Below are 27,847 nucleotides of genomic sequence, written 5' to 3' on the forward strand. Positions count from 1 at the left end.
TTCTGACTCATTTTATTTGGTCTTTCAGTGAAACAGGAGCCTTTCTCAAAAAATGAACTAGACTGTGAACACCAATTAACTAAAAAAATATACAGTACAGACCAAAAGTTTGGAAACATTGCTATTTTTAATGTTTTTGAAAGAAGTCTCTTCTGCTCATCAAGCCTGCATTTATTTGATCAAAAATACAGAAAAAACAGTAATATTGTGAAATATTATTACAACTTAAAATAATAGTTTTCTATTTGAATATACTTTAAAAAAATAATTTATTCCTGTGATGCAAAGCTGAATTTCCAGCATCATTACTCCAGCCTTCAGTGTCACATGTAACATCCAGTCTATCACATGATCATTTAGAAATCATTCTAATATTCTAATTTATTATGAGTGTTGGAAACAGTTCTGCTGTCTAATATATTTGATGAATAAAAGGTTAAAAAGAACTGCATTTATTCAAAATAAAAATAAGATTCTAATAATATATATTCTAATAATATATTTTCTTTACTATCACTTTTTATCAATTTAACACATCCTTGCTGAATAAAAGTATTGATTTTATTTAAAAAAACAAAGAAAAAAAATTACTGACCCCAAATTACTGACCAGTAGTGTATATTGTTATTACAAAATATTTATATTTTAAAAACATAGCTTCTTCTTTTTTTTTTTTTTTTTTTTTTTTTTACTTTTTATTCATCAAAGTATCCTAAAAAAGTATAACATGTTCTGAAAAAATATTAAGCAGCAGAACTGTTTCCAACTTTGATAATGAATTATCATATTAGAATGATTTCTAAAGGATCATGTGATAATGATCCTAAAAATTCAGCTTTGCATCACAGAAATAAATAATAATTTAAAGTATAATAAATTTAAAAACAATTATTTTAAATTGTAATAATATATCACATTACATTTTTTTTCTGTATTTTTGATCAAATAAATGCAGGCTTGATGAGCAAAAGAAACTTCTTTCAAAAACATTAAAAATAGTAATGTTTCCAAACTTTTGGTCTGTACTGTATATAAAAAGTGGAAAGTATACAGAGTGAAGCAGTGCAAAGAAATGAGTCCCAGAATGTTATGAACATCAAGTTAAGTCATTTTCAGTCTGCGTGTTTAGTCTGTATTCTTTCTGTGTGGTATCATTAAAGAGCTCACACAATTACAACATGTGTTGCATATATTGACAAACTTATTTTGATTGGGCATGACACAAAAATTTGTGTTTTTAAGTGAAGATTTCAAACCTATAAAGTTTTCTTTTATCTGTGGAACAAAAGATATTTTCATAAATGCCTTTTTTTTCATACAAGTCAAAGGTAGCCAACACATTTCAGTAGAAGAAAGTCATGCAGTTCAGTAGATCCTGACATTATGTGGCCAATCTGCCTCTCAATGAATAGAAGCTAAATCACCCAAAACGGCAGCTCTAGTAAAGTCCAGGAGGATGGCCGTCCAGTCAACTGACTGCTCAGGAACGAGACTTTAGCTAAAATCATCCTGAGAAACACCGGCGTCTGCCATTTCACCATGTGCAACAGTTAAGCATCTTTCTGTAACATGCTACTTCTATTTAACCGAGAAAAGCAGCATGTTTGTTCTGGGGCATCATGCATCCGTTCATGGTATAGAAAAAGAGCACATCTGATCTTTTGGTAAGTCCTTTTATGTTCCTTAGGGAAAAAAATCATCCAACACAACCCCACATGAAAGAACAAAAACTTGACCTCGATTTAAATGCTGTAACTACTGCAGTGTGTTACAAGCTCAGTTATATACATTTGATTTAGCACAATACTGTCACTGCATGCCATCAGTTCTGCACGCAACCAGATAAAACTGCACCTTACATCCATCTCAACTCAACTTTAAATACGAGCAGCATAGCATACAGCTTTTACCAAAGGACAAGGTAATCACATTTCAGGAAAACCGAAATAGTTAGACAATTATTTTTGAAAATGCTAGTTACACAGAAATACATGGTCTAAATGTTACCATCAAGACAGTCCATGGCTCTTTTATTTTTCTTTTTGTAGCACACAATAACTTACTTTTTTCTTTTTCAAAAATAAAAAGTTTCTATGCGCACTGAATTAAAGCCCTAGCCTAAGGTCCTAAATGTTATTTTACAAAACTTCAAGATGTGCAACATTTTGACCAACTTAAAGCTAGGAAAAATGTCAACCTATTTCTTTTAATACACAGACTGTATATACAGCTAGTACATCACATGAGCCGAGTCCAGCAGATGTCTCGATATCCTTACAGATATGCAGAACAGAATATAAAACGATACTGAGATTCCTGAACAGCAACCTGATCATTTACTCAGCTCAGCATGTTGGCCCTTTTGTATTTGCTGCCACATCAAAAACAGTTGGACAATACATAAATAAAATAAAATAGCAACACACTTATTATACAGGGTTAAATGAAGTCAGGTGGTGTTCTGAATTTGCTAATATGCCACAGAAAACAGGACAAGAGCATTATCAGCATTAAAGTCTCTATTCTGGAACAGTAATTGATTTCATATTCTACATGACATTTACATTTTTTTTAATCAAAACAAATTTTACACATTATGCTTTGTAGAAAATTATCCAGAATCTGCACTGGGGCTCGGCGTGGGATCAGGAAAGTATGAGCGCTCGGTTTGGTGCATGAGATTTTAGAGAGCGAAGGTACCGCCTTGCTTTCTCCGTCATGATCAGCTGGTCCTTCGTCCGTCCACAGACAACTGTTTCCCAGGCTGGAGACATCTAGCAGGAAAAAAACAAAACAAAACAAAAAAAACATTTTTTTTTTTTTCCTCTCTCAAATGGACAATTTTTTTTTAAATATCATGGCTGCAGTATATATCAGGATTTAACTATTGCTGCTGGAAATTTAACAGTGAAATGATTTAAATGAAATAACCATATGGTGATGCCTATTTTTGTCTAGTGAAATAAAACTTATTTAAAGGAATAGTTCACACAAAATGCTGTAAAAAAATGCTGTTTTGCTGAAAATGCGCTCACTCTCAGGCCATCTAAGATGTAGATTAGTTTGTTTTTTCACCAGATCTGGAGAAATGTAGCACTGCATCAGTGTCTCAGCGATGGATGCTCTGCAGTGAATGGGTGCCATCAGAATGAGAGTCCAAACAGCTGATAAAAACATCACAATAATCCACAGCACTCCAGTCCATCAGTGAACATCTGGAGAAGTGAAAATCTGCATTTGTAAGATTTTTATTCATTTCAATTTGGCTTGTCCATAATCCATAATAACACTTCATCCATTGAAAAAGTCCCATCTCCTTTTGTCTCTCGCATCAAAATCCAGCCACATATTTGTTTAGAGCCGTTTTCATTTGTAAATTTCATTTTGAACTTAAAACATCTTAAGAATGGATTGTTTCTTACAAACACGCAGATTTTCACTTCTTCAGATGTTCACTGATGGACTGGAGTGCTGTGGATTATTGTGATGTTTTTATCAGCTGTTTGGACTCTCATTCTGACGGCACCCATTCACCGCAGAGCGTCCAATTGACCAATGTCGGTCATCAGTGCATAATAAACACTTAATTATAAACTGAGAAAAAAACCTCTTGCTGTGTTGTGATAATCTATTATGACTGCATATAATTTGTAAACATGATAATAAGTTATGTTTTGTAAACATGTCGTTGTCTGATCTAACAGCACTTACAGGTAATGGAGGACTCTGTTTCAGTGTGGGAGGCACAGGTTTAGCGGGCAGCCCGCTCTCATTCGGGCCAAGAATAAATCCTTGATCCAACACATTCTCTTCCTTCACACCACAAGAGGACACCAGAGGGAGCGACCGCGCCATCTGAGCCTGGAGTTTCAAAACAAAACATGCTTTAAATCTGTTCAGTGATGCATTTGCCCAGTAACACCATCGGTCCGGTTTCTGTACCTTCTGGCTGGTTTTGACTGTGTGTTTAATTTGCTGCTTTCGTGCAGCAGCAGTCTCACTGCAGTCAATGACATCCAGAGCCAGAGACTTGCGCACTTTCTTCATCGGCGGCCGATGCTGTTACAAGAGACACACAATTAATACTTCTCAGGCTGTTCTCGACTCTTGAAAATGCTTTGATAAACGTGTATCTGCTTCTCCTCCTTTGTGAGCATAATTCTTTTTTCAAGTCTAAACTTTTTTTTTTTGTCTTTGCCATGATGACAGTACATATTATTTCACTATCAATGGACAATGGTGATTTGTTCTGTAGCCAATCAAACAGATAATGTCTTAAGGGGGGTAATAATATTGACCTTAGCAGTTTTTATATATGCATTATATAATTCTTTTATTTCAGGCAAATTGAAATAAGGCTTTCTACAGATGAAAAATATATTAAGAAATACTGTTAAAATTGCCTTGCTCTGTTAAACATCACTTGGGAAATATCTTGGGGGTGGGGGGGGGGGCAGGGGGGGGGGGGCTCCAAAAACTGCGACTAAAACAGTCGCATTTGCGTGCCATAAATATTAATTTGCGAGTGACGTTTTTGCTGAGGTCGCCCCCTTTTTTTGAAAGCTCGGGAAAAAGTATTGCTATTCAAGCAAATGAGATGAAAAAAACAACAACAAAAAAAAAATAAAAAAATGATATTTGCTGTTGTCTCCCATTCACCCCTACAGAAGTCTGTGTGTGCCGTCTTACCACTTGTTTGCGTTTCTTCTCCGTAGGAGTTTCATCTTCTACTATCAGCTCAATTCCTGCCTCGCTGCGCAACACTTCTTTAAGGTCTTCCTCCAAATTTGGAGTCGGAGGCTTAAGAGAATCAAGAGACACAGATTCACAGTATCAAAACCAGAACAGCAGGTCAAGCATCAGTGAGCTGTATGAGATTAAACTCGTTTAAACGAGGAAGACTCTCACCAGGGGCCGCAGAGGGCCGTACTTCTCCAAGGCGTTTTTAAATGGAGTGGGGGTTCGGGGAGTCGTATCCAGGTCAGATTTGTGATTTGGTGTGATAAAGCTACAGGAGGGCAAATTAAGAGTTTAACAATGACATCTGACATTTGAAATGATCTGAATAAAGCGGTCTGTGAAGGCTGAGACGTACAGGGAGTTCTCCTTCTGCGTGAGCGGGGTTTTGTCGCGGTGCAGGGGTGTGGTGACGGAGGCCTTCTGGCTGCAAACAGGAGTCGACGTCAGAGAAGGATTCTCCAGGTCCAGCGTGTCTTGCTTGGTCCACATATTGAGGAACTGTAAAAACAGCAAAATATTAAAACTCAGAACCATTTTACAGTAAATAAAGGAGCACAGCTACTGTTGTGAAGCCTTTCTGAATCAAACGTGTCGGATGGTTTCTCTCTTAAGGATCTGTGAGTGTGTGTGTCTGCTATACACAAGCAGATATTGTCACATTCAGCTGCTCAAAACAAAACTAAACTCAGAACGGCCAACAACTTGTTCGAGAAGAAGTCAATAAAAACAATGACTTGCCGGTTTAAACAGCTGTTGTTCAGCATCAGCTTATTAGGTTAACATTGAAATTTTATGAATTAAATGCTTACATTTTTTGTAATCTGTCTCTAAATGTTTGCATCTCAGGGGATACGTCGCCTTTTTAAATAAAGATATAAAAACATACAGACTCTGTGATTTTGTGTCTTGTGTTTTAGAAAATCAAGTCTTTTTGTAATCTTGACAAAACACATATCATTGGAAATGTATGACAGTCAAGGATCCATATTTGATAACTGCTTTGTAATAGAAGTGATATTGTGACAGAAAATTATTGATTTGTATGTAAGCCCATTTCCACCACTGAATACTTTTTATCTCACAATTCTGACTTTTTTTCTCAGAATTGCTAGTTTATATCTTGCAATTCTGATTTTATAATACGCAATTGCGAGTTTATATCTCACAATTCTGTGAAAAAAAGTCAGAATTGTGAGATAAAAAGTTGTAATAACTAGGGTTGGGCCGAGACAGACGATGCCATTGTCTGATAGACATCATGATGTTGAGCCGGCAAAAAATTATATATAAATAAAATAATGAAATTGTATTATGTGAGTCCCAATAAGATAGAAAATATCAATACATTAATTTTCTGATGTCTCTTTATGATTCTGCCCTTTTTAGGGTTAAAGATAGCTGGAAAAAGACGGCTGATGTCAGTTCTGATATCTTAGAGAGCGTGGTACCTGATAAAAAAGCTGATATGACAATATATAAAAGATAATAAAAAAACATGCATAGCTGCTGGTGAAATTTATATTAATTTTGCATTACAATCATTTCAAATTAAATTAAATTTTTAATTTTTAATCTGATTAAATTATTTTAGAGAATTCAGAATTCTTCACAAAGAAAGAAACTGTTGAAAATATGAATAAAAATGAATTAAACTGCAACTAGCAGTGCACTCAGCAAAATTTGATAAGTCTGACTGGCAAACTTATTTTGTCATATACCACGCCAATAAAATAAAGGTCCTGCTTCCAAAATGTTGCCCAATGCCGATAATAAAAAATAAACAAAAAAAAGGCAAAATATTGGTCGACCGCTGGTGCTAACTGCGTGATCTGGACCTTAATAATGAGGTGTAAATATGGCAGTGATGTGAAAGCGTGTGCGGTACCTGTGAAGGAGAGAAAGGCAGGATTTTGACCGGTGTGCTCTTGGGGGTCATGGAGTCGTTGGGGTCTGGTGAAAGGGCGATGCGGCGGCGGCTGCGGCGGCTCAGGATGGACGGAGGCGTCGCCCCGCCGGGTGAGATGGGGATGAGCTCCCCTTTGCTGCCCTTGCTGAGCTCCTGCAGGGTGCTGCCCTCCAGACGAAACTGCAGCAGCTCGGAGCTCTGGCTCTCCTCCGGCAGCTCAAAGTCCGACATCGTACACCAGCCCTCCAGATCTGTGGAAGAAAGCATTATCATCATCAGGCTAGAGCTGTGCGATACGACCATATATATCAAATGGACAAAATAAAAAGTCATTTCATATTATGCTCTATTGTTTATTTTGTGGTGTCACAAAATACACTGTTTACAGTAATACTTTTTCATCGTTTGGATGACTGCAATCTTTACACGCCACCACGGGGTGTGAAGGGGAGACAGACCCAGGTGGAGAACGAGCAGCCAGGAGTAAACGAGGAACTACATCTGTAGCATGGACACGCGGTTTTAAACACTGCTGTTTTAATACAAACCATTTCAAACTGTTGAAACATAAACAACAGAGCTATATGCGTGCACCATCTCTGTTTCTGTGTGAGAGGAGCCCACATTTTTTTGCCGCCTTGTTGGTTTTGAACGATTACATAAACACACTTATATGCATCAGAAACCCCGTCTTTGCAAGTATCCTCACAAACAGTGATTTAGGTCTTGAGAGAGAGTGAACAGCTGAAAAAGAAGCAGTATATTGAATCTAGACTTCAGTCTTAAAGGGGAAGCTGTCCAGTGTTTGTCCTGTCTGCCATTCAGATCAAACAACAGTGAGAGGAAATTAATGAATTAATAATTAATTAATTTTAATTATATCTATCTAAAATGCAGACGAGTTCTACAACAAGGTTACCTATCATATTTCAAAATGTTGCATTGGATTTCACATATTTTAGTCTGGCATTATAATTTGGGAAGAGTTTGTTCACAGTAACACTAATAAGTAGAAATGACTCATCAGACTGAGATCCGCCGCTGGATTAAGCCGCGTTGCATCGCATTCTTCTTCTGCGTTAAATTCAAGTCTTATTCCTCGCAGCGTGTCTGTAGATACTCACATGTTCGCGCGTCTCAAGCCTGGTTTTGTGTGGATGATGATCTCACAGCGTGCGATGTGCGTGGGCCTGATCACATTATTGAGCTCTGATGGGAAAGACTGTACCTCACGGATTATTTTATCAGAGAATATTTGATTTCATCATGACTTACTTCATTTAAAAATAGACACTTCAAACTTTCTTTAGATATACTTCTCGTCATTTTCGTTCATTTTAGTGACTCGTTTCAGGAAGATATTCACGGAGACGGAGAATGCAGAAAGCGCACCCTATTTGTTTTTCTTTGTTTTACAAAACCAAAAAATAAAGAAATAAAAAGTTTTCTTGATATTGCGTGTATACAAACAATACTTATGTAATTGTTCAATCAATATTAATGAAAGTACTAGAAGTTTCACTTTGTAGTGTATTTTTTTAGGTTTGATAAGAATAAAGTAAACTTGACAGTAAAATAATTAGTTATCTGATTACTTTTTAAATGCAGTAATCAGTAATGTAATCAAATGACAATTTTAAAGTAGTAATTAGTAATTTTGTAGTAGACTACTTTTTTTGAGTAACAAAGCTATTTTACTGAGAAAAGTAAACGTTCTGTGTTTCTGAGCCCGTAATTTTCGCTTTCAGCCAAGCCTGTTTATTCGGTGTATCACTATTTAAACACTTTTGCTGGAAAATGACGCCATTATGCATTTTGCTGTGAAACATTACTGATCTATGCTAAGTTATTCTCACCTCATCTACGTCAGCAGCTAAATGCCATCAGCAGACAGTAGTAGCAGTTCATCTCTGACCAATTAATTCACTTGATCAAATTACAGAGAGTAAGGTGACGGCTGTTTTTAGTAGCAATATCAATTATAATATATATATATATGGTATAAGATATTTGCTGATAATTACAGATAGCAGCTGTTGTTTTTAGGGTTGAACTCACCCCATCCATGAGCTCCATCACCTCCTTTAGCATGGGGGCCGCTGAGGGAGAGAGGAACCCGGAGCTGTCCATCACCCACGTGGACACATTAGAGTCTCCACCTTCACTTTTGGGGCTCGCTGGAGCTTTCGGGGTCTTGGGAGATGCGGTTTTGTGTGGAGCAGGGGTGACTTTCTCATGAGCATCCGGATCCTGTAAACACACAAGAATGCAAGACGCAAACACATGATTGTTTGTGACCCCGGACCACAAAACCAGTCTTAAGTGTGCATTTTTCTGAATAAATAATCTTTCAATTGATGTATGGTTTATCAGGACAATATTTGTCTGAGACACAACTATTTGAAAATCTGGAATCTGAGGGTGCAAAAAAATCAAAATATTGAGAAAATCACCTTTAAAGTTGTTTAAATATTCTTAGCAATGCATATTACTAATCAAAAAATAAGTATTGATATATTGACGGTAGGAAGTTTACAAAATATCTTCATGGAACATGATCTTTACTTAATATTCTAATGATTTTTGGCATAAAAGAAACATTGATAATTTTGACCCATACAATGTTTTTTTTTTGGCTATTGCTACAAATATACCCCAGCGACTTAAGACTGCTTCTGTTGCTCCAGGGTCACATTTATTAAAGACACAGGTTTTAAAACTATATCTTAACCTCACATCGTCATATTAACAACCAAACACTATCACTGATTTAAGTGCCACAAGCTTGCTGCTGTGTCATACTTTATATGCAGATTTCCAAGGGCTATAAATTGTCAACATGACCAAAACTTGGCTGAAAAACCTGTTGCACACAATCTCTACTTCTGTCATCTGACTGATGGTTTACACTTTCAAAACAAGAAAAAGGACTTTTAGCGTAATTGTACACCTTCAGCTCATTCTTCACATCTTGCGGTCAAAACTTTACAGATTTTTTAACAACGCAAACATAAGAATAACATTGATATTAGCAATATTTCAACGTGACCATTTACTCGACTGAAGCAACTTAGCTTTAGCCTACTTGATCATCCAGACATTTTTAATAACAAATGTATCAGATATGATCCATCAGGCTTTCGAGGAACGTTTCATCACTGTATTGCATTGCACTGAAACTACAGATCTTTCATCATAAAACTAAGAACTGAAACATACAGAATCTGCTCATTTTTTGAATTAGACTACACTTGTCCCTGTATTTCTCACTGAAGATACAGATGTGGTGTCGCAATGCAGAAAACACAGCCGGAGCATTTTAATACAGTTAGTAGAAAGCCACAAAAAGTTTTGAATGTCAAAAGCAGGCCTCATATGCTGGCTTTGTGTAATACACTCTGCAACTAAAATCATTGATGTTTTCATTACCCTCTTCAGGACGTCGCCTGGTAAGCCCTCACTGGCTCCATCGAAGCAGAACTCCACCTATAAAACAAATCAAGAGTCAATCCACAAGCCTGGCCGAGGGCTGCTGTGCACTCAAAGCCTGCAGAAGTACCTCCTCAGACACCAGCTCTTCACTCTCCGTCTGCTGCGGCACATGAAGCGTCGTGTCCACGCCGGCGTAGTAACCCGTCTCTACTTTACGCTTGATAGTGGAGTTCCAGTGGTTTTTGACAGCATTGTCCGTTCTGTTAAAAACAGATAAATCTTCATTTTTTAAATCTTCAGTCAACGTTTTAAAATATTTTCAGCTGAAGCTTCCAGACCCCTGCACACCGTTACATTCAGCCGTGCTCCGTTCTGCTGATTCTAAACCAGTTCAACTACACAAGCCTTCCCTAAAAGCCAAGTAACCAATCTATCACTCCTGAAATCTACTCTGCGTTCACCTTCCAGGAAGCAGCTTGGCGATCTCGGCCCAGCGGTTGCCCAGCACACAGTGAGCCTTGTAGATGATGAGATCTTCGTCTGGGGTCCAGGAAGACTTCTTGACGTCTGGATTGAGGTGGTTGTGCCAGCGCTCTCTGCACTGCTTCCCGAGACGGCCCTTCAGGTGCTTGGCCACCATCGCCCACTGCTTGTTGCCGTACTTCTTCACGAGCTCAATCACCTGGACACAGCGATACGTTCTCAGACTAGTCTGATTGGTCAAGATTACTGGTTAAGAAACCAATTGTAAGGCCCCTATGTAAGCTACAGTGTCATTTTTACAAATTCTGTTTTTCCAGTTTTATTTTTTCTGGATTCTGTTCTACCCAGCGTTCTTCAATGTTATACAGTAAATTCAGTTCTTATGATTAGATTTAGCTATTACATCCTTGACTTCCACATTGTAGAAAAAAAAAAATCATAGGCAATACATCTGTATGTGACTTAATAAAAAACAAAAAGAGAATTTATATTAAATATATGTCAAATTTACACCAAAGAAATGTTTAGGACTTAACATTTCACTCATTGCCATACTTTTCCAAGCTTGGAAATCAGACGTTTTGTACCTTCTCATCCTCCTCCTTCGTCCAGGGTCCTTTGACGAGATCAGGATCCAAAACTTTGAACCAGCGATGCTGACACTGATGCTCTGATCGATTCTGTAACAACAACAACAAAATTGCAGAGATATAAAACTGGACCAGGAATCTCTCATGTGAGCTCTCTGAATGCATTTCAGATGTGAACAGACTTACAGATAAAAAGCCAGCGATGTATTTCCAATCATTTGGTCCACAGTTCAGCACCAATTTTCGCAGCTTATCATCCTGGAAAATACACCATCTTTCATTTTGACAAATATCCTCTGGCTTTCACGCCAGAAAAAGGAAAAAGTTGCATTTATTCTCCCAATTTTGTCAGGTTTACACAACCAAAATCTTCACACTTAAAAAAAAAATAATGTAATCCATATGAATCAAGCATTTGTTTTCTTCTAAAGATATGTTGGCTTTATATGATGAATGTATTTTATTTTGTCCTGTAGTCACATGAGCATTGATCAACACACAAACAGAGCATGACTGAGCTTCTGTTTATCATATCTCATGAGCTCCCAGTTTGTGTGAAGATCAATGTTTATAGGTCTAAACAAACAAACAAAAAAAAAATTTAAAAAAAAATATATTTCTAAACAGTGCAAAGTGGAGATTTGGGGAAAACAAAAGTGTAGTTTCAGGTGTCTTATATATATGAGCTGCTTTCTAATAGTTTTCGATCTTTTGTTTTAGAGAGTTTCATAATCTCAAGCACCTTCTGCAATGATTTTTGATCATTAATAATTACACTTCACATCACATGAGCAAAAAGTGGAATTAAATACTTTTCCAGTAATATCTAATACAGAAATCTTCATTTCTGTAGGATTTCAAACAAAGCCCCACTATATATGAATTCAGTGATTTAAGATTTAAGGCCTTGTTTATAGCAGCATACCTCCTCTTGGGTCCACTTCACTTTGACTTTCCCACAATCCTTCTGATCAGCCACATCGGAGTCTGTGTCCTGACACATGGCCTCCTCCTCATCCTCTCTGTTCAAACACAGACTTCATGTTTAGGGTTGGGAAAACAACACTGAACACAGATCAGCAAACTCTGGCAACAATGTGCTGCTGGTGCACTGACACCACCTGACATCTGGCCTTGTGTTTGCCAGACAATGTTCATCAGAACTAGATGAAAAACCCAACTTCCTCCAACAACATCAGAGGGGATTAAATCAATTCAGACGCTCTCAAGGACGCACAGTTGGGTTTTGTGTAATGTAACGTTAAAGCATCGCCTCGATCTAATAGCATATCTGGCTAATTGTTTCAATGCATGTCATCAACACGTGTAAAAGTATGTAAATGCATCAGACAGAAATGATTTGGATTAGTTAAGAACATTGCAAACACAGAGTGTCTTTAAACTCGTCTGTATAGCGTTTAAACTGAACGGGTGCCGTGAGATTGCGCTCTCTTTGTGTTTTTATATTAGGCGGGGTTCAATGCATCATTCACAAACTTAATGTCAACAACATCTACAAACCCAACCGGTATGTTGAATGCATCAGATGTGATCGTTTTCTTGTCCTAAAGTGAACTTCTATTATAAATTGACATTAAACATGCGAGAATAATATTCTTTATGCACTTACCCGCGCGTCCACCGCGACATCTCCCTAAAGTTTGCTCAAAATGCACCAATAAAACAGACTTTACGAGGACACTGTGCTTGCAGCATACAAACGCAAAAACATCTGTGATGTTAATGAGATGGTCGATCAAATACAGTAAACGCTTTCATTAAAAAGCGCCCCACGACCCGCCAGCTAAACATGTACTGCTGCGCGCCCAAGTTTCTATCTCGCGCTTCTTTTTCTTAGCCATTCCCGCGAGTGACGTCAGCGGACACACGTTGCGTGCGCGTCCCCCTGAGCCCCAGACGCAGTACGTGCGCGCTCGTTAACACATGGACGAGCTTCCCTAAAAACAACTGTGTGCTATAATAATAATGCATTTTTACACAAAAGCGAAAATATATACAATGGCCATAATATATCAGGGAAATACTGATTCATTGATAAATCACTGATATTTGTTTAAAATGGAAACATGTTGTCCAAAACATAAATATGCATGTTCGAAGTTTCTCAAATCATTTCTGTTTCTCATTATTTACCTTTTACTGCATTATAAAGATAGTTCAGAATGGAGATTTTGGATGTGTTCAGATTAAGGGTTTAGCTTTTGAAAATATTTAAATGCAACTTCTCTAAAGAGAACGAAATCACTTTCTTTTATTTTCCGCCAAACGATATATTAAATAAAATACTCTGGTTTCTCCATGTGAGCCTGTAGATGAAGAACTACTCGTAATGAGCTAATCAAGCACAGCTATAAATGCAAGCTGAGTCTAATTAACACTGCGCGTTCCCGATGGATGCAGGACGTGACAGACCTGGTGAAATCCTAATACATGCATCTATATGAATTCATTTGATTTTAAATTAAATCTAACAAAACCCATTTCTATGGTAAATCCTAAACACTGCTCATTTTCTAGAGCTGGCCAGGAGCTATGAGGGCCCATCGCTGTCTGACTTCGACAGAGGCTTTTGTGCGGACCACAGTCTGTCTCTATCAGCGGTTTCAGCCGATGGCTTCCTGAGACCAAACAAAGGCATTGTGCTGGAGTATCCAGAGCCCAGCTGTGCTGTTGCACCCTGTCTGAACTACTCCACGAGCATTTCATCTCCTTTAGTTGCCCTCAACAGGAACGTCCTGTCTCCTGGCAGCAGCCTGAGCACAGCACTGGGCAGTCCAGTGCAAGGCAAGTCCTCCACGCCCTACGAGAGAAACCAGTGTCAGAAACCCGTCCTGGCCAGCTCGCTGGACCTTTCCACCGCCAGATTTGACCGCCACTCACCCGTCGTGGGAAGTGTCCTTACCCGTCGTGTGAAGGCCGTAGTTGAGAGCCCAAAGTCATGTCTGGAGTCCACATGGAGTCCTATTAACCTGTCGGCCCCCCCTGAGGCCTCTCTGGTGTCGTCAGGAAGGTCACCTCACCCGAACGTTTCAGAGGAGCTCCAGCGCTCGTGGAGGGAAATGGTCCGGCAGGGATCTAGTCAGGTTCCTGCAATCCCAGATCCCCGAGAGGGACAGAGCTCATCTAACTTGGCCATTTGACAGACACCATATTTGAGGTGTGTATGTGCACTAACGCTAAGCCTGGAAAAACTTGGTTTGTTCTAATATGCCTCTTTATTTTACAGGCTTCTTACTGTGATTCTTACTACTAAGAGAAATGTATTTAATCAAAAAATAAAGCGCGTTGAAATGACTTGCATTCATTAATGTCACAGAGTCTACTCAAACCGATGTCTCTTTGATTGATCAATAACATGTTTCAGAATGTGCAATTACTTCATCCACCGTGGAAATGTGGGCCGAAGAATACAGTGACAATAGAGGGTGAATATAACTGAGACCGCAAGTGAAAATGCTTCTATATTAATCTCTGTCTGCTGCTGTGGTCCTGGGACTCTGGGGTGTTCAATCCTGCTCTCTGAGGGCCAACGTCCCGCAGATTTTAGCTCCAGCACACTTGCCTGGAAGTTTCTAGTGAGCCTGAAGCCTATTATTTTGATCAGTTGTGTTTAATTGGGGTTTAAGCTAAACTCCGCAGGACAGCGGGCCTCCAGGAACAGGTTTGGACAGCCCTGGCATTTAGGTTCAGCTGACTGGCTCACATCAACCTAGAAATAAAAGGATATTTAGTGTATACTGTACTTTCTCGAGGTCCTGCATCAGTGAAACATGAGAGCATCACCTTTTTCATTAAGTGCCGGATTTTATTTTATTTTTTTTCAGTGACGTAAAGCAGTGCGTGATCCAAAATATCAATCTCAAACACGGGATTTGGACCCCAATGTGTATGTATACAAATGCTCCAACGTGAGACAACTAAGCTCATATTTATATAAAAAAAAAAAAAAGAACCTTGTTACAAGAAATGTAGTGGATTCTTTAAACCATATGCCTGAGGAAGTTCTGACAAAGCACTCTTGACTTTTCTCGTACTGGAAGTAAAGCACAGTTTGAGTGTCTAGACTGTGTATATTCACACAGATCTCAAAAACAAGTCCTTGCTGCAAAACTCCAGAGATCCACGGCCTGTCTACTTCAATACACGTTGAACCTTGCTTCTGTGGTGTCAATATCATGCTCCTGGAGGAAAGAGGAGAAATGGCAGTTTTAGGCTAATAATTCAGCCAAAAATTGTCTTTTTTTCTTCCTCAATAATTAAACAATGCATCATCAGAGTTGTTTTTTTGGCTTTATATATGATCAGACACTTGCACCTAACATTTTCTGTCCTCTGTCAAACACAAAAAGAGATTTTAGGCAGAATGTCCAAGATGCTCTTTTCCATAAAGGAAATGATTTCAATTTAAATCTTTTCATAAAAAACATCATAAAAAAAATTATAAACAAGTATCATAAAAGTAGCTCTTCCAACTTGTTTCATTCTTTATTCTCTTTAGTCTTTTTATGGTCAGTGACGCACAGACTAATGTAAGTTTACTTAAATTTTTTAAGTAATGTTGTGAATGATTTAAAACCACTGTTTATGGCACTTTCACTGAATGGTCAAATAGAAATGTTTCTGCATGTTCAACTTACTTGATTGATTTTCTTAAACTCCACCACCTGGAAGAAGATGTGTTCCAGTATGTGCTTGGCATCTCGTTTGTCCTTGTCTAACTTCCCTGTCACTCCTAAGATGTCTCCACATTTACGTACATAAAACTCCAGATCATCGTCGGTACCTTCCAGAAGACGAGACATCCATTACCAATCAATCAGCAACCACTCGAGCTGACACAGTGACAGTATTAGAACTCTTTCTGAGCATCTGAACGAATGGTAGAGACTCACATTTATTTGAGAGCTGAGCCAGCCTCACTTTCTCAGAAGAAAATGTCTCATCAAGGTCAAAAAGGTCAAGCATGGGAGGCGGAAGGTCCCTGAAGGCCGGCTGAAAGACCTGAACACAAAACAAAGCCTCTACAAACAGACCCATAAACAAGAAAGCAAACTAGTTGTGAACTATGTACTACATTTAGCATGGAATAATGCAGGAAAATCAAGGCAAATAATAATGAAAGTATTTGATCCAGCATAGAGTACTGCAGGGATGATGTCCTGTGAACTAGTCTGACCAGCTAGCAGTTAGCCAAGGGGTTATTGAGTTATAATTGCACTTCTCCACCCATGCAGCCTTGGTTGCATCAGCAGAATAGAAAAGTTGCATCAGAGACAGACAGCGTTTGGTTTGGTTACATTTTTTCTTTTTGTCTTGTGGTAACAAATAAACTCTAAGCTAATGTGCGTTTGCAAACAGACTCACGGCAGGCTGCAGCGGAGGCAGAGGGGTTTCAAACTGTGGTGTGATCAGCTGGAGAGCTTCGTGTTTGACATACAGCTGCTTGTAAGCACTAAAAAAAAACAGGCATGACAATAGTTATTGCTTCAGCGCTTGTCTGATTGGCCGAACACACGACTCATGTCTTTGTGACAGTGATAGTTATGATAATGCACACAAGAATAGTTTTAACATGCACGCTGAATGTACTTTTTTGGTTAGAGCACAACATGAAATCCTCTTTAAGAAACGTAGACTGAAGGCAGCTCTTACTCCAGGACAGAGGGAAGAGTGTTTGTGTGCAGCTTTAGCAAAGACATGTCAAACAGAGATGTGAAATCTCGCGGGTTCTCGTCTCCCTCCTGCAGACACACTCTCAGACGCTCGGACAGACTCCCTGTGTCTGGCAGCATGGTGTAGTCTGTGATCTGGGAAAATGAAGCCGGTTTACAGTGAAAACAGTGTCACGTCACAGCCCTGGAGCATGGCCTGAGCTCTCAGTCAGGCCGCTCAGATGATTCGATTCAGCGAGGAGGCATTAAATTGATCAAAAGTAACAGTAAAGACATTTCAAATAAATGCTGTGCTGTCCAACTTTTTATTCATCAAAGAATCCTGAAAATGTATGACAGTTTTCAGAAATTATTCTTGAGCAGCAAATCCGCATTTCTGGAGAATCGTGTCTAGAGACTGGAGTAATGATGCTGAAAATTCAGCTTTGATCACCGGCTTAAAAGACATTTTAATATGTATTACAGCAGAGAAAATGTAATTGAAATTGTAATAATACATTCCCGTTTTTACTGTAAATTAAAACAGCCTTGGTGACATTTAAAAAAATCCAACTGAGCCCAAACTTTTGAATGGTAGTGTAAAATACAAGTTTCCTAATCAGGAATTAGCCGTATGTACTACTGGGAAACTATTTTGATACCAGAGTTTCTGAGTTGGGCGAGCCATAAGCTTTAAACATGGACAATGGCTGCTGATGTCAGTGCTGTTCTTTATTCGTTTTTTTGTTTTATTTTATTACATCACATTGTCTTGTTGATAAAGTAGTGCATATGTATATATACACAGTATGAACATTTGAATTATGTTTTATATACAGTGTTGTCAACCAATGGGATGCTAAATTTTGAACGTTCCGACAACAAAGCACTTGAATGCGACAAGCTCGTAATCATAAATACAAAATGTCCAGCAGCACGTGAAGGCAGCATACTGTAGGTTACGCAAGTGGAAGCGCTCACCTCTGGGTCCTCTGCATCTATCTGGTTGAGAGGAATGCTGTCTGTTGTAAGCCACTGGAAAACAACATCCTGGAATGTAGACATTATATTGTATTAAAACACATGAAATTGTCAAAGAATAAATAAGGTTTTAAATTTGTGAAGGAATGTGAGTGCTGCTCGCCGATGCAAAACTCATTTCTAAAGCTGTGGTCACACTAGACTTTAAACAGCTAACATTTATACAGAAACTTCAGTGGATTTAATATGACAACACTCTCTCTAGTGTCTTTTTAAAAAACATAATACTACATGTAATACCTTCTAAAGTTAGTACCTTTCCATCTAAACGCTCCAATGCAGTACACAACTTTTAAAATCTGAACAATCTCAAAAAAATCTCTGAGCTCCTTCAGAATCAAAGTCTGAAGCTATAAAGTCTGAGCCCTTTATACACTATATGCAATTTTCTGTGAAATCTGAGAAATCAGAAGAAGGAAACTCATCCAGGTTTGGAACTACTTGAGGGTGAATAAGCAATGACACCATCTTTTATTTGATCCTTTAAGCTCATTGCACAAATCCAGCAGAGCAAGCTATGGGCAAAGGGTTAGGATTAGTGGTTTGAGCGCTAGTTGAGCAGTACTTTGAACAATCTCTAACCCTACACTTTCATCAGCAGTTATAGTGATGTTTTCCAATAGCAAGCGAATACCTTACCATTATTTTACTGTTCTCCTCCTTGTCCAGGTACTGGTCACTGAACATGTGACATGAGCCCAGAGCAGCCAACTTGCCAGCGTTTTGAAACAAACAGAGACACAATCAGAGCACAGAAGAGCGCAGTGAGTGTAACAGACTGACTGTACACACCTTCGCCTGATGGAAGGCCAGGACGGGCCTGTTGAGCGGAAAGCACACAGAGCCGGTGGACAGGACGGCCACCGCAGGCTTCATCACGTTTAATGTGGCCCCGTAAGGGTATACGAATGTAAGTGCCCTGTTTAATCATCAAATAAGAACTCATCATGCTTTCTTATGTGGAACTTTAACTATTAAATCACTTAAACATTGTTAATGTTAACAACAACAAGCTCCAGCTTACTGTGAATTGTTCCCTGTGTTTTCTTCATCAATCACCCCCGTCACCACTTTACCAGCGGCACGACTGATCTCTCTGAAATACAGATGAAAATCAGTTTGTTTCGATGCAATCTTTACACAAATCCAGACATGTGAATACACACGGGACACACAAACCTGTTCAGAACACCATTGGACACAAGTGCTTCTTTGGGATGGAAATATTTGTAGTAGACATTCCTTATTACTGCATCTGGAAGCCCAAGCCCAAAGAACATTGAAACGTTATCAAACCTCTTCCAAGACGAACACAAGATTTGAAATGCCTAAATTCAAGTTTCTGATTTATGTGAAGCGAAATATAAACAATGTCAAGGTGGTGGAGGCATCCTGACATCATATTAAAGAGAAAAACAGTGATATAATGTGACAAGACATAAAAAAATAAATCAATACAAATAAATGTTTTGTACCCTAATAAATATGATTAAAATGTGTCCACGCAAATGTATTCCAGGTGTAAGGAAAATATTTTATTACTTTTTACACCATCTGAAAATTTCCTCATTAAAGCAAAATAATTCTCAAAAATGGTATATTTTAAAAACAAGAGGTAAAAGCAACTTTAATGGACAGTTTTATATTTCTAAGAACCTGAAACATTTATTTAATGCAACATTTAAAATTAATGCTGTCAAACCATTAATCACGTCCAAAATAAACGTTCTTGTTCACTTAATATATGAGTGTGTACTGTGTATATTTATTATGTATATATAAATACAAACACATGCATGTATATATTTAAGACAAAAATGTTATGTTCATATACTAAATATATTTATATAGAATATACTAATATAAATATCTAAGTGTATATACATGTAGTGTGTGTATTTATATATATATATATATATATATATACATAATAAATAATCACAGTACATATATACATATATATATATATATATATATTATATATATATATATATATATTATGTAAACAAAAACTTTGATTTTGGATGCGATTAATCATTGACAGCACTATTTAAAATACAAAATAATAGCAAATATGTCTGAATTTATGAAATACAGATGACATTTAAAAAATACAAATAAGTACACTCTCACCATTGTTAACCATAATGCCGAACTCTTCCAGGAGGAAGTTGATATTAGTGTCATATTTCATTTCTCCTCCTTCTCCGAGCATCACAAGAAGACCTCCGCCGCTGTCCAGGTACTGCTTGAGCACCTCCAACTGAACAACAACAAATATACAGCCGTTCATAAGCTGGACTTCTAACTGATCTGTATTTCAGCTGCGGATTCTCACCTCCGCGGCGGTGAACTTTTCTCGAGGGCCTGCAGTGATCCATAACTTGACTCCTTGGAGTTTCTCCGAGGTGAGCTCCTCTTTGATGCTGAAGAACATGAAGAGTTTAGTGTTTTGATTATTTAATACATCATTCGTTTCTAACAGCTATTTAAGAATGTCTGTAATCCACCAAAAATAGTGCATAATTCACAACAAATTTCCATTAATATTTATAATAATTCCCCAAAAACCCCCGTAAACATGAATAAAGCCCCTCACATCTCTGTAAACATGAGGTCATACCTTTGAATCTTCCACTGTGCTCTTAATTTCTTCTGCATGGACTTGTATCCAGAGGTGTTGGTGAAGAGCTCTCGTTTTGATGCGTTGAAAACAACGATGTTTCGTTGCTCCTTGTCCATGTTGGCATATGGGTCAGGAATCCAAACTCTGGCGCTGGAGGGACAGATCTCTGTCTCGAATAAACAAACCACGACTCTTTCGTCGCTGTTTTCTTCTGCCACACAGGCTGGTGTGTTGAAAAAATTAATACATTATCGCCTCAATCCCGACGTTGAACGACAGAGGAGCGACAACTGCAAAATACACACAAACTGTAAATGTTGTGCATCAGCCTGTCTCCGTTATGAGCGGCTAAGCTAGCAGGCTAACGCTAATATCACTCGCTACACAGCTGATAAAAACTTGTTAACGCAGCGAGTCGAAATTTTGCTGCGTGAGGGTTATAATGTTACAGTATATAACATGTAAATGCTTCTAAAAACCGAAAAAGGAATCAAAGTTACTGCAGAACTCACCATATTGTAGTGACCGTGAACAATGCATTGTGGGTATTTGTGGACAACACAAACGTAACCAGGGGCGCTTCCTCCATAGCAACTCCGTTAAACCCGCCCACACTTGCTTCTTTCTTTTAGTTTTATTGGCTGAATTCCATATTCATAAATTTTAATTCTCAGGGAAAAATCCATGTTTTATAGCATTTAATAAAGTGAAGTATTATATTGAATCCATATTTCCCTAAAAAATAAAAGTTTGTGTAACTTTAACGTATTCCAATTAAAGCATTTATTATTTTTGTTATTAAGTTGCACTGAATGCGTGGACATTGTTCAACAACAACAACAACAAAAAAAACCCTGTTCTACCACAGCGATCAAAAACAGTTTTGACGTAAATCACGTGGCTCGCCAAATCGCTCACGTATGTAAAAACTGTACCAAAAAATAACTAAAAAAAAAAATGGACACACGCCTAGAATTCAGCCTTATTCCAGGAAATAAAAAATAAAAATAAACCTGCCAATTACAAGTTGTACGAAGCGAATGAAAAGTTCAGAATAATATACTTCGAGTTGTACTTGTACCTGCCAAAAAGCGCGTTCACGATAGCAATCCACGACAAATCACTTATATTTCTATTGTAACCTTGAGCATGGATTGTCTGATTTGGAGATGTGAGGGTCTGTAGTGCCAAAGACTACCTCAAATGGACTCTAAATACTTGACCTCTGAGGTCTCCAGAGGGGCACAGAAGAAAGAGGTTTCTACTCTGACACACACAGAGCTGAGCGTGAGGGAAAAGCAGCAATGGTCTTCAAGCATATGGTCAGTATCTACTCATATTTCAGGAAAGAAAAGGCAGCAACACTCAAAACCAATTAAATGTTTATTTAACTAAAACACTTGGAAAATATTCAAAAACCCATTTAAAAATGAAACCAAATCACAGAAATCACACTGCAAGTAAACTTTTTGTAAAAAAAAAAAAAAAAAAAAAAAAAAAAAAAAAAAAAATTCACAAAGATGATCCAAAGCACTAAAGATATGAATGAATGACTACACAGTGAGGAAGCGTTTCCACAGCCAGCCAGTCAACTATCACATCTTGTTAACTACACAAAAGAACAGCTGCAGAAGTAATTATGCATTCTATCAGATTTAGGCTATAACATTGTTACAGTCTCCTTGAACCTCACACTAAAGCAAAAACACAGAGCCTTTTAAAGACGCCCCATACCAAAGAGTTGAATACAAACAACAGCCTGAGCAATGCTTATAAGCACAAAACATTATGAACTAATGATAAAAAGGAAAACAAATTCTGATTTGATATTTCATGGGGGGTACGCAATTGTTTTCATGCAATGTTGAAAACAGCACAGTGATCAATACTACACTGGGGCTGCAGCCTCTTTAATCATTTGGTGAATGTTCATAGGCTGTGAATGATCGATTAACACTGTACTGTGCATGACATATTCCTGCTGTGCAACCCTCTCAGTCTTGAGAGGCAGACCGAGAGCGGGAACGAGACTTCGAACGTGAAGGAGAGCGAGAAGCGGAACGCCTGCCGGGCGACTCTTTAGGGGACGGCGAACGAGAAGTGGACTTGGCCCGGTCTCCATTTCCATTCTCCCTTGGAGAAGCAGAGCGGCTTCGGGACTTCCTACTGACTGACTTCTCCTTGGAGCGGCTCCTGGAATCCCTCTCCGACTTCGCCTTGGAGCGGCTCTTGGAGCGAGATTTGCGGGCATCGGAGCGACTGCGGGACTTGTGGCTGGTGGAGCGACTGCGGGACTTCTGCGTACGCGAGTGGGAACGAGACTTTGACTTCCTGGAGCGGGACTTTGCTGGGGACTTGGAGTGACACTCTCCCATACACCTAGAGCGGGACTTGCGACCAGACCTGAAAAGAGAGCTGCTCTCTGCTGCACCCCTAGATCTAAAAAACAAAAAAACACAAGCCAGTTAGAAAAGCAGCCATCGTCACATTTTAACCACACACACAAAGCACAATCCTACCGAGATCTGGACCTGGAATGGCTTCGTGAACTTCTGCGGCTCCTGCTGCGAGAACGGCGTCGGCTGCGAGACCTCAAAACCCCCCGAGATTTACAATAATAAACACAGATAGTTAAGCAAACACCAAATGAGATGAAAAGAGGAACCTGAAGGCCTGACCTTGACCTGCTCCCTGAGTATGACCGACGTCGTCTAGGCTTGTCTTCCACAAGACGGATTTTCCTTCCATTGATATCAGTGCCATCCAACTTGTCCAAAGCTCTCTTCATATCGGAGTAAGAGCGGAACTCAATGACACCCTCATTGGTCCTTTCTTTGTGGGCGTCAGCATAGGTCACCTCCCCAGCTTGACGCATGAAGTCCTACAGTCAAGAACAACAAGGCCTCCAATTAAAGACAATAAAGTTCCATGTAATCAAAGTCCGTTTAAGACAAGTCATTTCACTCGGCGGCCATCTTTGAACATGCAAGTGCAGCTCCCATCTCTTTGGATGGGGAAACATGATGTAATATAAGGATCTGTTTACACCTTTCTCTAATTGGATAGTTATCGCCTTTGTTAAAATGGATCCACTTACACTTGGACATAAATGTGTCTCTGCCAAACAGATATGAATCCGATCTTCAATTCCCGTGTTATGTGCAAATTTAACAGTTCACGTCAATGAACGCGACCGATATGTGAATTTTTTATTCATTATCAGCTGATTTCAAGATCAAAGCAAGAGAGAGAGTGGAATCAGCACTGAGAAGATATGTTTGTCTTGCCATTTTTTATGAATGATTGTGTTGAGTGTCTACGACTTTCAGTTTCGTCTACGGCAGTTTGTGCTTCGTCTTACTGAAGAGACACTCAGCTACTCATCTGCGGCGATGCGTCTCGCATTAGCGCTGTCATATCTGCCTAAAAGTGTCAGCCTATAACCCATAATCAAGGCCTTCTTGATCACTAGAAACTTCCAAACAGGTGTGACTCGGAGCTCAACTCTGCAGAACTGTGGCCCTCCAGGAATTGAGTTTGAGACCACTGGCCTATAACATGCTATCAGACATCTATTTAAAGATTTTGGGAGGATTCAAATTAACATATGCGGTTTCAACAACCAGATGCATTTAAACTTGTCCAGTTTCATCTGGAATGTGTTCCAGACCACCTCCTGAAGTGGTCTGAGCGATCAGATGTACACCTGGTGTTTTCATGATTTCGATAGCTATCCAATCAGAGAAAACGCATGAAGTGATCAGGTGTCAACAGGCCTTAAATAAACACTCTAATCCACTTTCACTTAATTGCAATATTTTCATTTTTTGGACACCTTTGAAGACATGAACCCAAGCTCACCTTGAGATCCTGCCAGCTGCAGCGACTGGACAGGTTCTCCACTATCAGTCGGTACTCCGTGCGAACCGGAGGTCCATATTTCTCTCTTCCACTTCGGCTCCTGCTGCTATAACCACTACTGCCCAGACAAAAGCCAAGAGACAATCAGTACAGAATTAGACGCAATCCAGAAAGCGCACAAGGCAACCTCTTCAGACATCTGCATAAAGCATGACATCCAGGCATGAGAAAATGAAGTCTTCCTATCCCACCCCGCTGAATAGTCACAACCCAATAAACATTATAAGACCTCAGCACCACATAGTTCTGAAGGGAACAATTACTGTGGAACTATTAAAAACAAAAGAAAAAAAAACATGACTGCACTGGATTTGTTCAATCAGTCCCTCTGAAGGGGTCAAAGGTCGCATTGCTGGTCTTCACCCAACAGCTCAAGAACAGCAATGCTCTGGACGTAAATACCGCTCCAGCGACAAGAGGTTTTAACGTGAGCCCCACTTATAAAGACAGCAAACAAGTACACAATACCCTCATGAAAACAAACAGAAGGGGGGAAAAAAACAAAAAAATAAAACGTAACCAGGACTACTTGCATTAGATGCTGACATGTTACCTGTGTACCAACAACACACACAAGACAAAAAGAAACATAACAACATAACCCCATTTAACAAATAAAAAAATAAAAAGGTTAAAATGAAAAACTAGCGGGTAGCTACAGAAATTCGTTTAATTTGACCAATATTTCGTTCAACATAAAAACCAATGGGTTTCCTCACCATCACCCTGGTCTATTGGCAAAAGGCAGCTGTCATCATGGCTTCCGGTTAGGTCAGCCAAGGGTCAAAGGGCAAAGGTCACACACACATTGTAAGGTGAAAGCCAAGGCCAAACGGGACAGGCAGTCATCTTAGCCTCAATGGACTCGGACTCAGCCCGCACCGGACTCTTTTAAATTGAAACATCAAGGACTTTGTTAATGTTGAATTCAGATGTAAACACAAAATCGCATCGTCACACGTCATACTGTTTACATGCCAGCGAGGCTTCAGAACACAACTACAGATGATTACTAAATCTATTAGCTAGAATAGATTTAGAGATGGGCCAATAAAGAGTGGAAACAGCCCACAATCTGACATGTAAACATCTTTAGTCACTCTCCCTGGCTTTTAAAGATTACTCAAGTTATACTGCACATTTATATGACCCTTGGCGTTTAAAACGGGCCAAAACTACAAAAGCAGAGGCATCTTTTGAGGGACTCCCATTTAACAAGGTCACATTTCAAGACCAATTTCATTAAGGAATATTAGATCCCAACAGCCTTCCGTCCGGACCACAGGTACTTCAGACTTTAACAGAGAAATGTAGTTAGTCACTGGATGCAGGTGCTACTGACAGTCCACTGTGAATAAAAAAAACAACACTTATTATTCACCTCCACTTTTTCCTTGTGCCTGAGGGAGGGGAAGAGAGACACCAAAAAAAAAAAAAAAGGTTTGTTGAGATGAACGAGACTGTACTTACTGCGCCCGCCGCCGCCCCCATAACCCCCACCGTATCCATCTCGGTCCCGCCGCGGCCCTCTCGCGTGCTCCACGATCACACGCTCCCCGCACAGATCTTTACCGTTCAGCTCGTACACGGCATCGTCTGCGTCACGGGTGTCCTCAAACTCCACAAACCCATACCTGAAGTTAAACAAGCATAACTTTGGTCAACAAAAATAAATAAATTCTGTTCGAGGGCCAACAGAGTAACCGAGGTCAGCTGTAAGGCGGTCAGAAAGGCAATGTCAGGAAAGAAAAAACATTATAATGTCGATAATGCACATATATACTGGCAACTTTTTAAAAACATGTTTGAGAAAGAGAACAGTAGTTGGTTTGTAGTGTTTACTGGATGATATATGCTTTTGAAGCTGTCAGTCTGCACGGTTTCAACTCATTTCTCAACTCAAACGTAATCATGTTTAATGTCGATTGTCGTTCGCAGTGCTTCATGGGATTGTATTTCTTGCCACCATTAAAGCCCTTTACACTGTCTTTTCGTCCAAAGTTCAACTCTTCAATTCAAAGTTCGTAACGTTGTGATTCACATCACGTCTGCCTGGTTTGTTTCATGGCTTATAACACTTCAACTAAAACATTCCAGTGGACTCCAATTATCTTTGAAATAAAATAGAGCCACAGGCAAGTTGCAGAGCCTGAAAAAGGAGAAAAAAAATAAAAAAAAATCATAATCACACTGCAGTGTTTTTTTATTTATTTATTTTTTAATCTAATTGCTTTGTCTAATTATATTTAACTGATACGCTTTGGTAAATAGCCTAAATAAAACAAAAAAAAGGCTGACAACGTACAAGCATTAGTGCAATACGGTGTAACTTGCATCACGCTGCTCGGTGTCTAAGACCACAGCGAGCGCCATGTTGGCAGCACACAGCTGATGTATTGGGGTCATCCGGGTATTTCACGCATACAGAAATTGCACGGGCCCCATTCTACAGAATGGAGAAGTAGCACAAAATACGTTTCTTAGCATGCAATTCGAAAATGTGCATTTATAAATACACTAACTAAATGTTGAAGCAATAATGCGCCCGACACACCAACAACGACGCGTAGCTGTAGCGTTTGCAAATTTAGGTCAGCACTGCTAACGAGGTTTACTGTACGTATTAACTACAGTTGACCAACTCTTACATAAACGATCACCTTCGGAATGATATATTATGTCCCAGAATCACCGACCAATTTAAAAACGTTAATAAATATCATCTGGTCGTATGACAAAAGCTGAAGCGCGGAGCACAACAAACCCTCCGCCATGTTGAACACGCGGTAAGAGACTCGGCTAGAGGGTACAACTGAGCATTTAAAATACAACCCACCGCGTACGACTTCTTAAATGCATTATAAAATAGTATATTTTTACAATAAAATGCATTGAAAATGTAAATCAGTTGTCATTATGAGGCAGCGGCCTCGCGTTAAAACTCACCCGTTCTTCAGATCGATCTCTAAAAGCTTCCCGTAGCCGCTGAAAAACCGCTGTATGTCCTTCTCTCGCACATGATAGCTCAGTCTGCCGATGTACACTCGCGGCATGGTTGATGTTTAATAAATAATAATCAAACACACAAACCCTCGCAGCTTTAAACGCTGTCGGTCTCCGCGGAATGGCCACCTAGCGGTTACAAGTTATAACGGCCGCGTTTGAGACGTCACTTCCGGCGTGCCACGGTCTCCACGCGAACAACAAAGGTTTTTATTTTTTAATTAACAATATCAGAAAGAAACAGATAAACATTACAACAAGAACAATAAACATTACAATTTAATTAAACAAGTAAAAATAATAAACGAATAAATGAATGAATAAATAAATAAATAAATAAATAAATAAATTTAAATTTCATACAGTTAAAGAATCATTTTATATGAAATGATTGTCAGAGACATGATACCTTTCCCAAGACCGACGAACTTAA

At 39.0% G+C, this 27,847-nt stretch overlaps 4 protein-coding genes across 5 annotated transcripts; 1 reads left to right on the forward strand and 3 right to left on the reverse strand.

Annotated features, from left to right (window-relative positions):
* Positions 1 to 1,657: 1,657 nt before the first annotated feature.
* Positions 1,658 to 13,022, reverse strand: LOC109076851 (myb-related protein B-like). The gene is made up of 15 exons (XM_042733476.1): positions 12,782 to 13,022; positions 12,077 to 12,173; positions 11,338 to 11,409; positions 11,149 to 11,241; positions 10,540 to 10,760; positions 10,206 to 10,338; positions 10,076 to 10,132; positions 8,705 to 8,896; positions 6,626 to 6,898; positions 5,096 to 5,238; positions 4,909 to 5,008; positions 4,690 to 4,800; positions 3,943 to 4,059; positions 3,712 to 3,861; positions 1,658 to 2,774 (listed from the first exon to the last, which is right to left on the reverse strand). Exons 1-15 carry the CDS (start codon positions 12,799 to 12,801, stop codon positions 2,646 to 2,648), a joined length of 1,908 nt encoding a protein of 635 aa, XP_042589410.1. The 5' UTR covers positions 12,802 to 13,022; the 3' UTR covers positions 1,658 to 2,645.
* Positions 13,023 to 13,449: 427 nt separating this feature from the next.
* LOC109056416 lies at positions 13,450 to 15,140 on the forward strand. The gene is made up of 3 exons (XM_042733485.1): positions 13,450 to 13,587; positions 13,690 to 14,329; positions 14,399 to 15,140. Exons 1-2 carry the CDS (start codon positions 13,563 to 13,565, stop codon positions 14,310 to 14,312), a joined length of 648 nt encoding a protein of 215 aa, XP_042589419.1. The 5' UTR covers positions 13,450 to 13,562; the 3' UTR covers positions 14,313 to 14,329; positions 14,399 to 15,140.
* On the reverse strand, positions 14,957 to 21,107 carry ift52 (intraflagellar transport 52 homolog (Chlamydomonas)). Of its 2 annotated transcripts, none has more exons than XM_042733480.1 (14): positions 21,003 to 21,107; positions 20,488 to 20,780; positions 20,203 to 20,290; positions 19,998 to 20,127; positions 19,044 to 19,119; positions 18,889 to 18,960; positions 18,663 to 18,783; positions 18,504 to 18,587; positions 17,805 to 17,873; positions 16,825 to 16,979; positions 16,537 to 16,624; positions 16,065 to 16,173; positions 15,810 to 15,955; positions 14,957 to 15,353 (listed from the first exon to the last, which is right to left on the reverse strand). In XM_042733480.1, the coding sequence occupies exons 2-14, from the start codon at positions 20,604 to 20,606 to the stop codon at positions 15,309 to 15,311; spliced, it is 1,302 nt and encodes a 433-aa protein (XP_042589414.1). In that variant the 5' UTR covers positions 20,607 to 20,780; positions 21,003 to 21,107; the 3' UTR covers positions 14,957 to 15,308. The 2 variants fall into 2 exon arrangements, with proteins under 2 accessions (XP_042589414.1, XP_042589412.1); XM_042733478.1 differs by having other exon boundaries at positions 18,657 to 18,783.
* Positions 21,108 to 21,969: 862 nt separating this feature from the next.
* Positions 21,970 to 27,572, reverse strand: LOC109076854 (serine/arginine-rich splicing factor 6-like). Its single transcript, XM_042733486.1, has 6 exons — positions 27,358 to 27,572; positions 25,882 to 26,045; positions 24,352 to 24,473; positions 23,169 to 23,371; positions 23,010 to 23,081; positions 21,970 to 22,929 (listed from the first exon to the last, which is right to left on the reverse strand). Exons 1-6 carry the CDS (start codon positions 27,462 to 27,464, stop codon positions 22,485 to 22,487), a joined length of 1,113 nt encoding a protein of 370 aa, XP_042589420.1. The 5' UTR covers positions 27,465 to 27,572; the 3' UTR covers positions 21,970 to 22,484.
* Between the last annotated feature and the right edge of the window lie 275 nt (positions 27,573 to 27,847).

Source organism: Cyprinus carpio, chromosome B11 (genome assembly GCF_018340385.1).
Source record: "Cyprinus carpio isolate SPL01 chromosome B11, ASM1834038v1, whole genome shotgun sequence".
In the NCBI taxonomy this organism is placed as follows: Eukaryota; Metazoa; Chordata; class Actinopteri; order Cypriniformes; family Cyprinidae; genus Cyprinus; species Cyprinus carpio.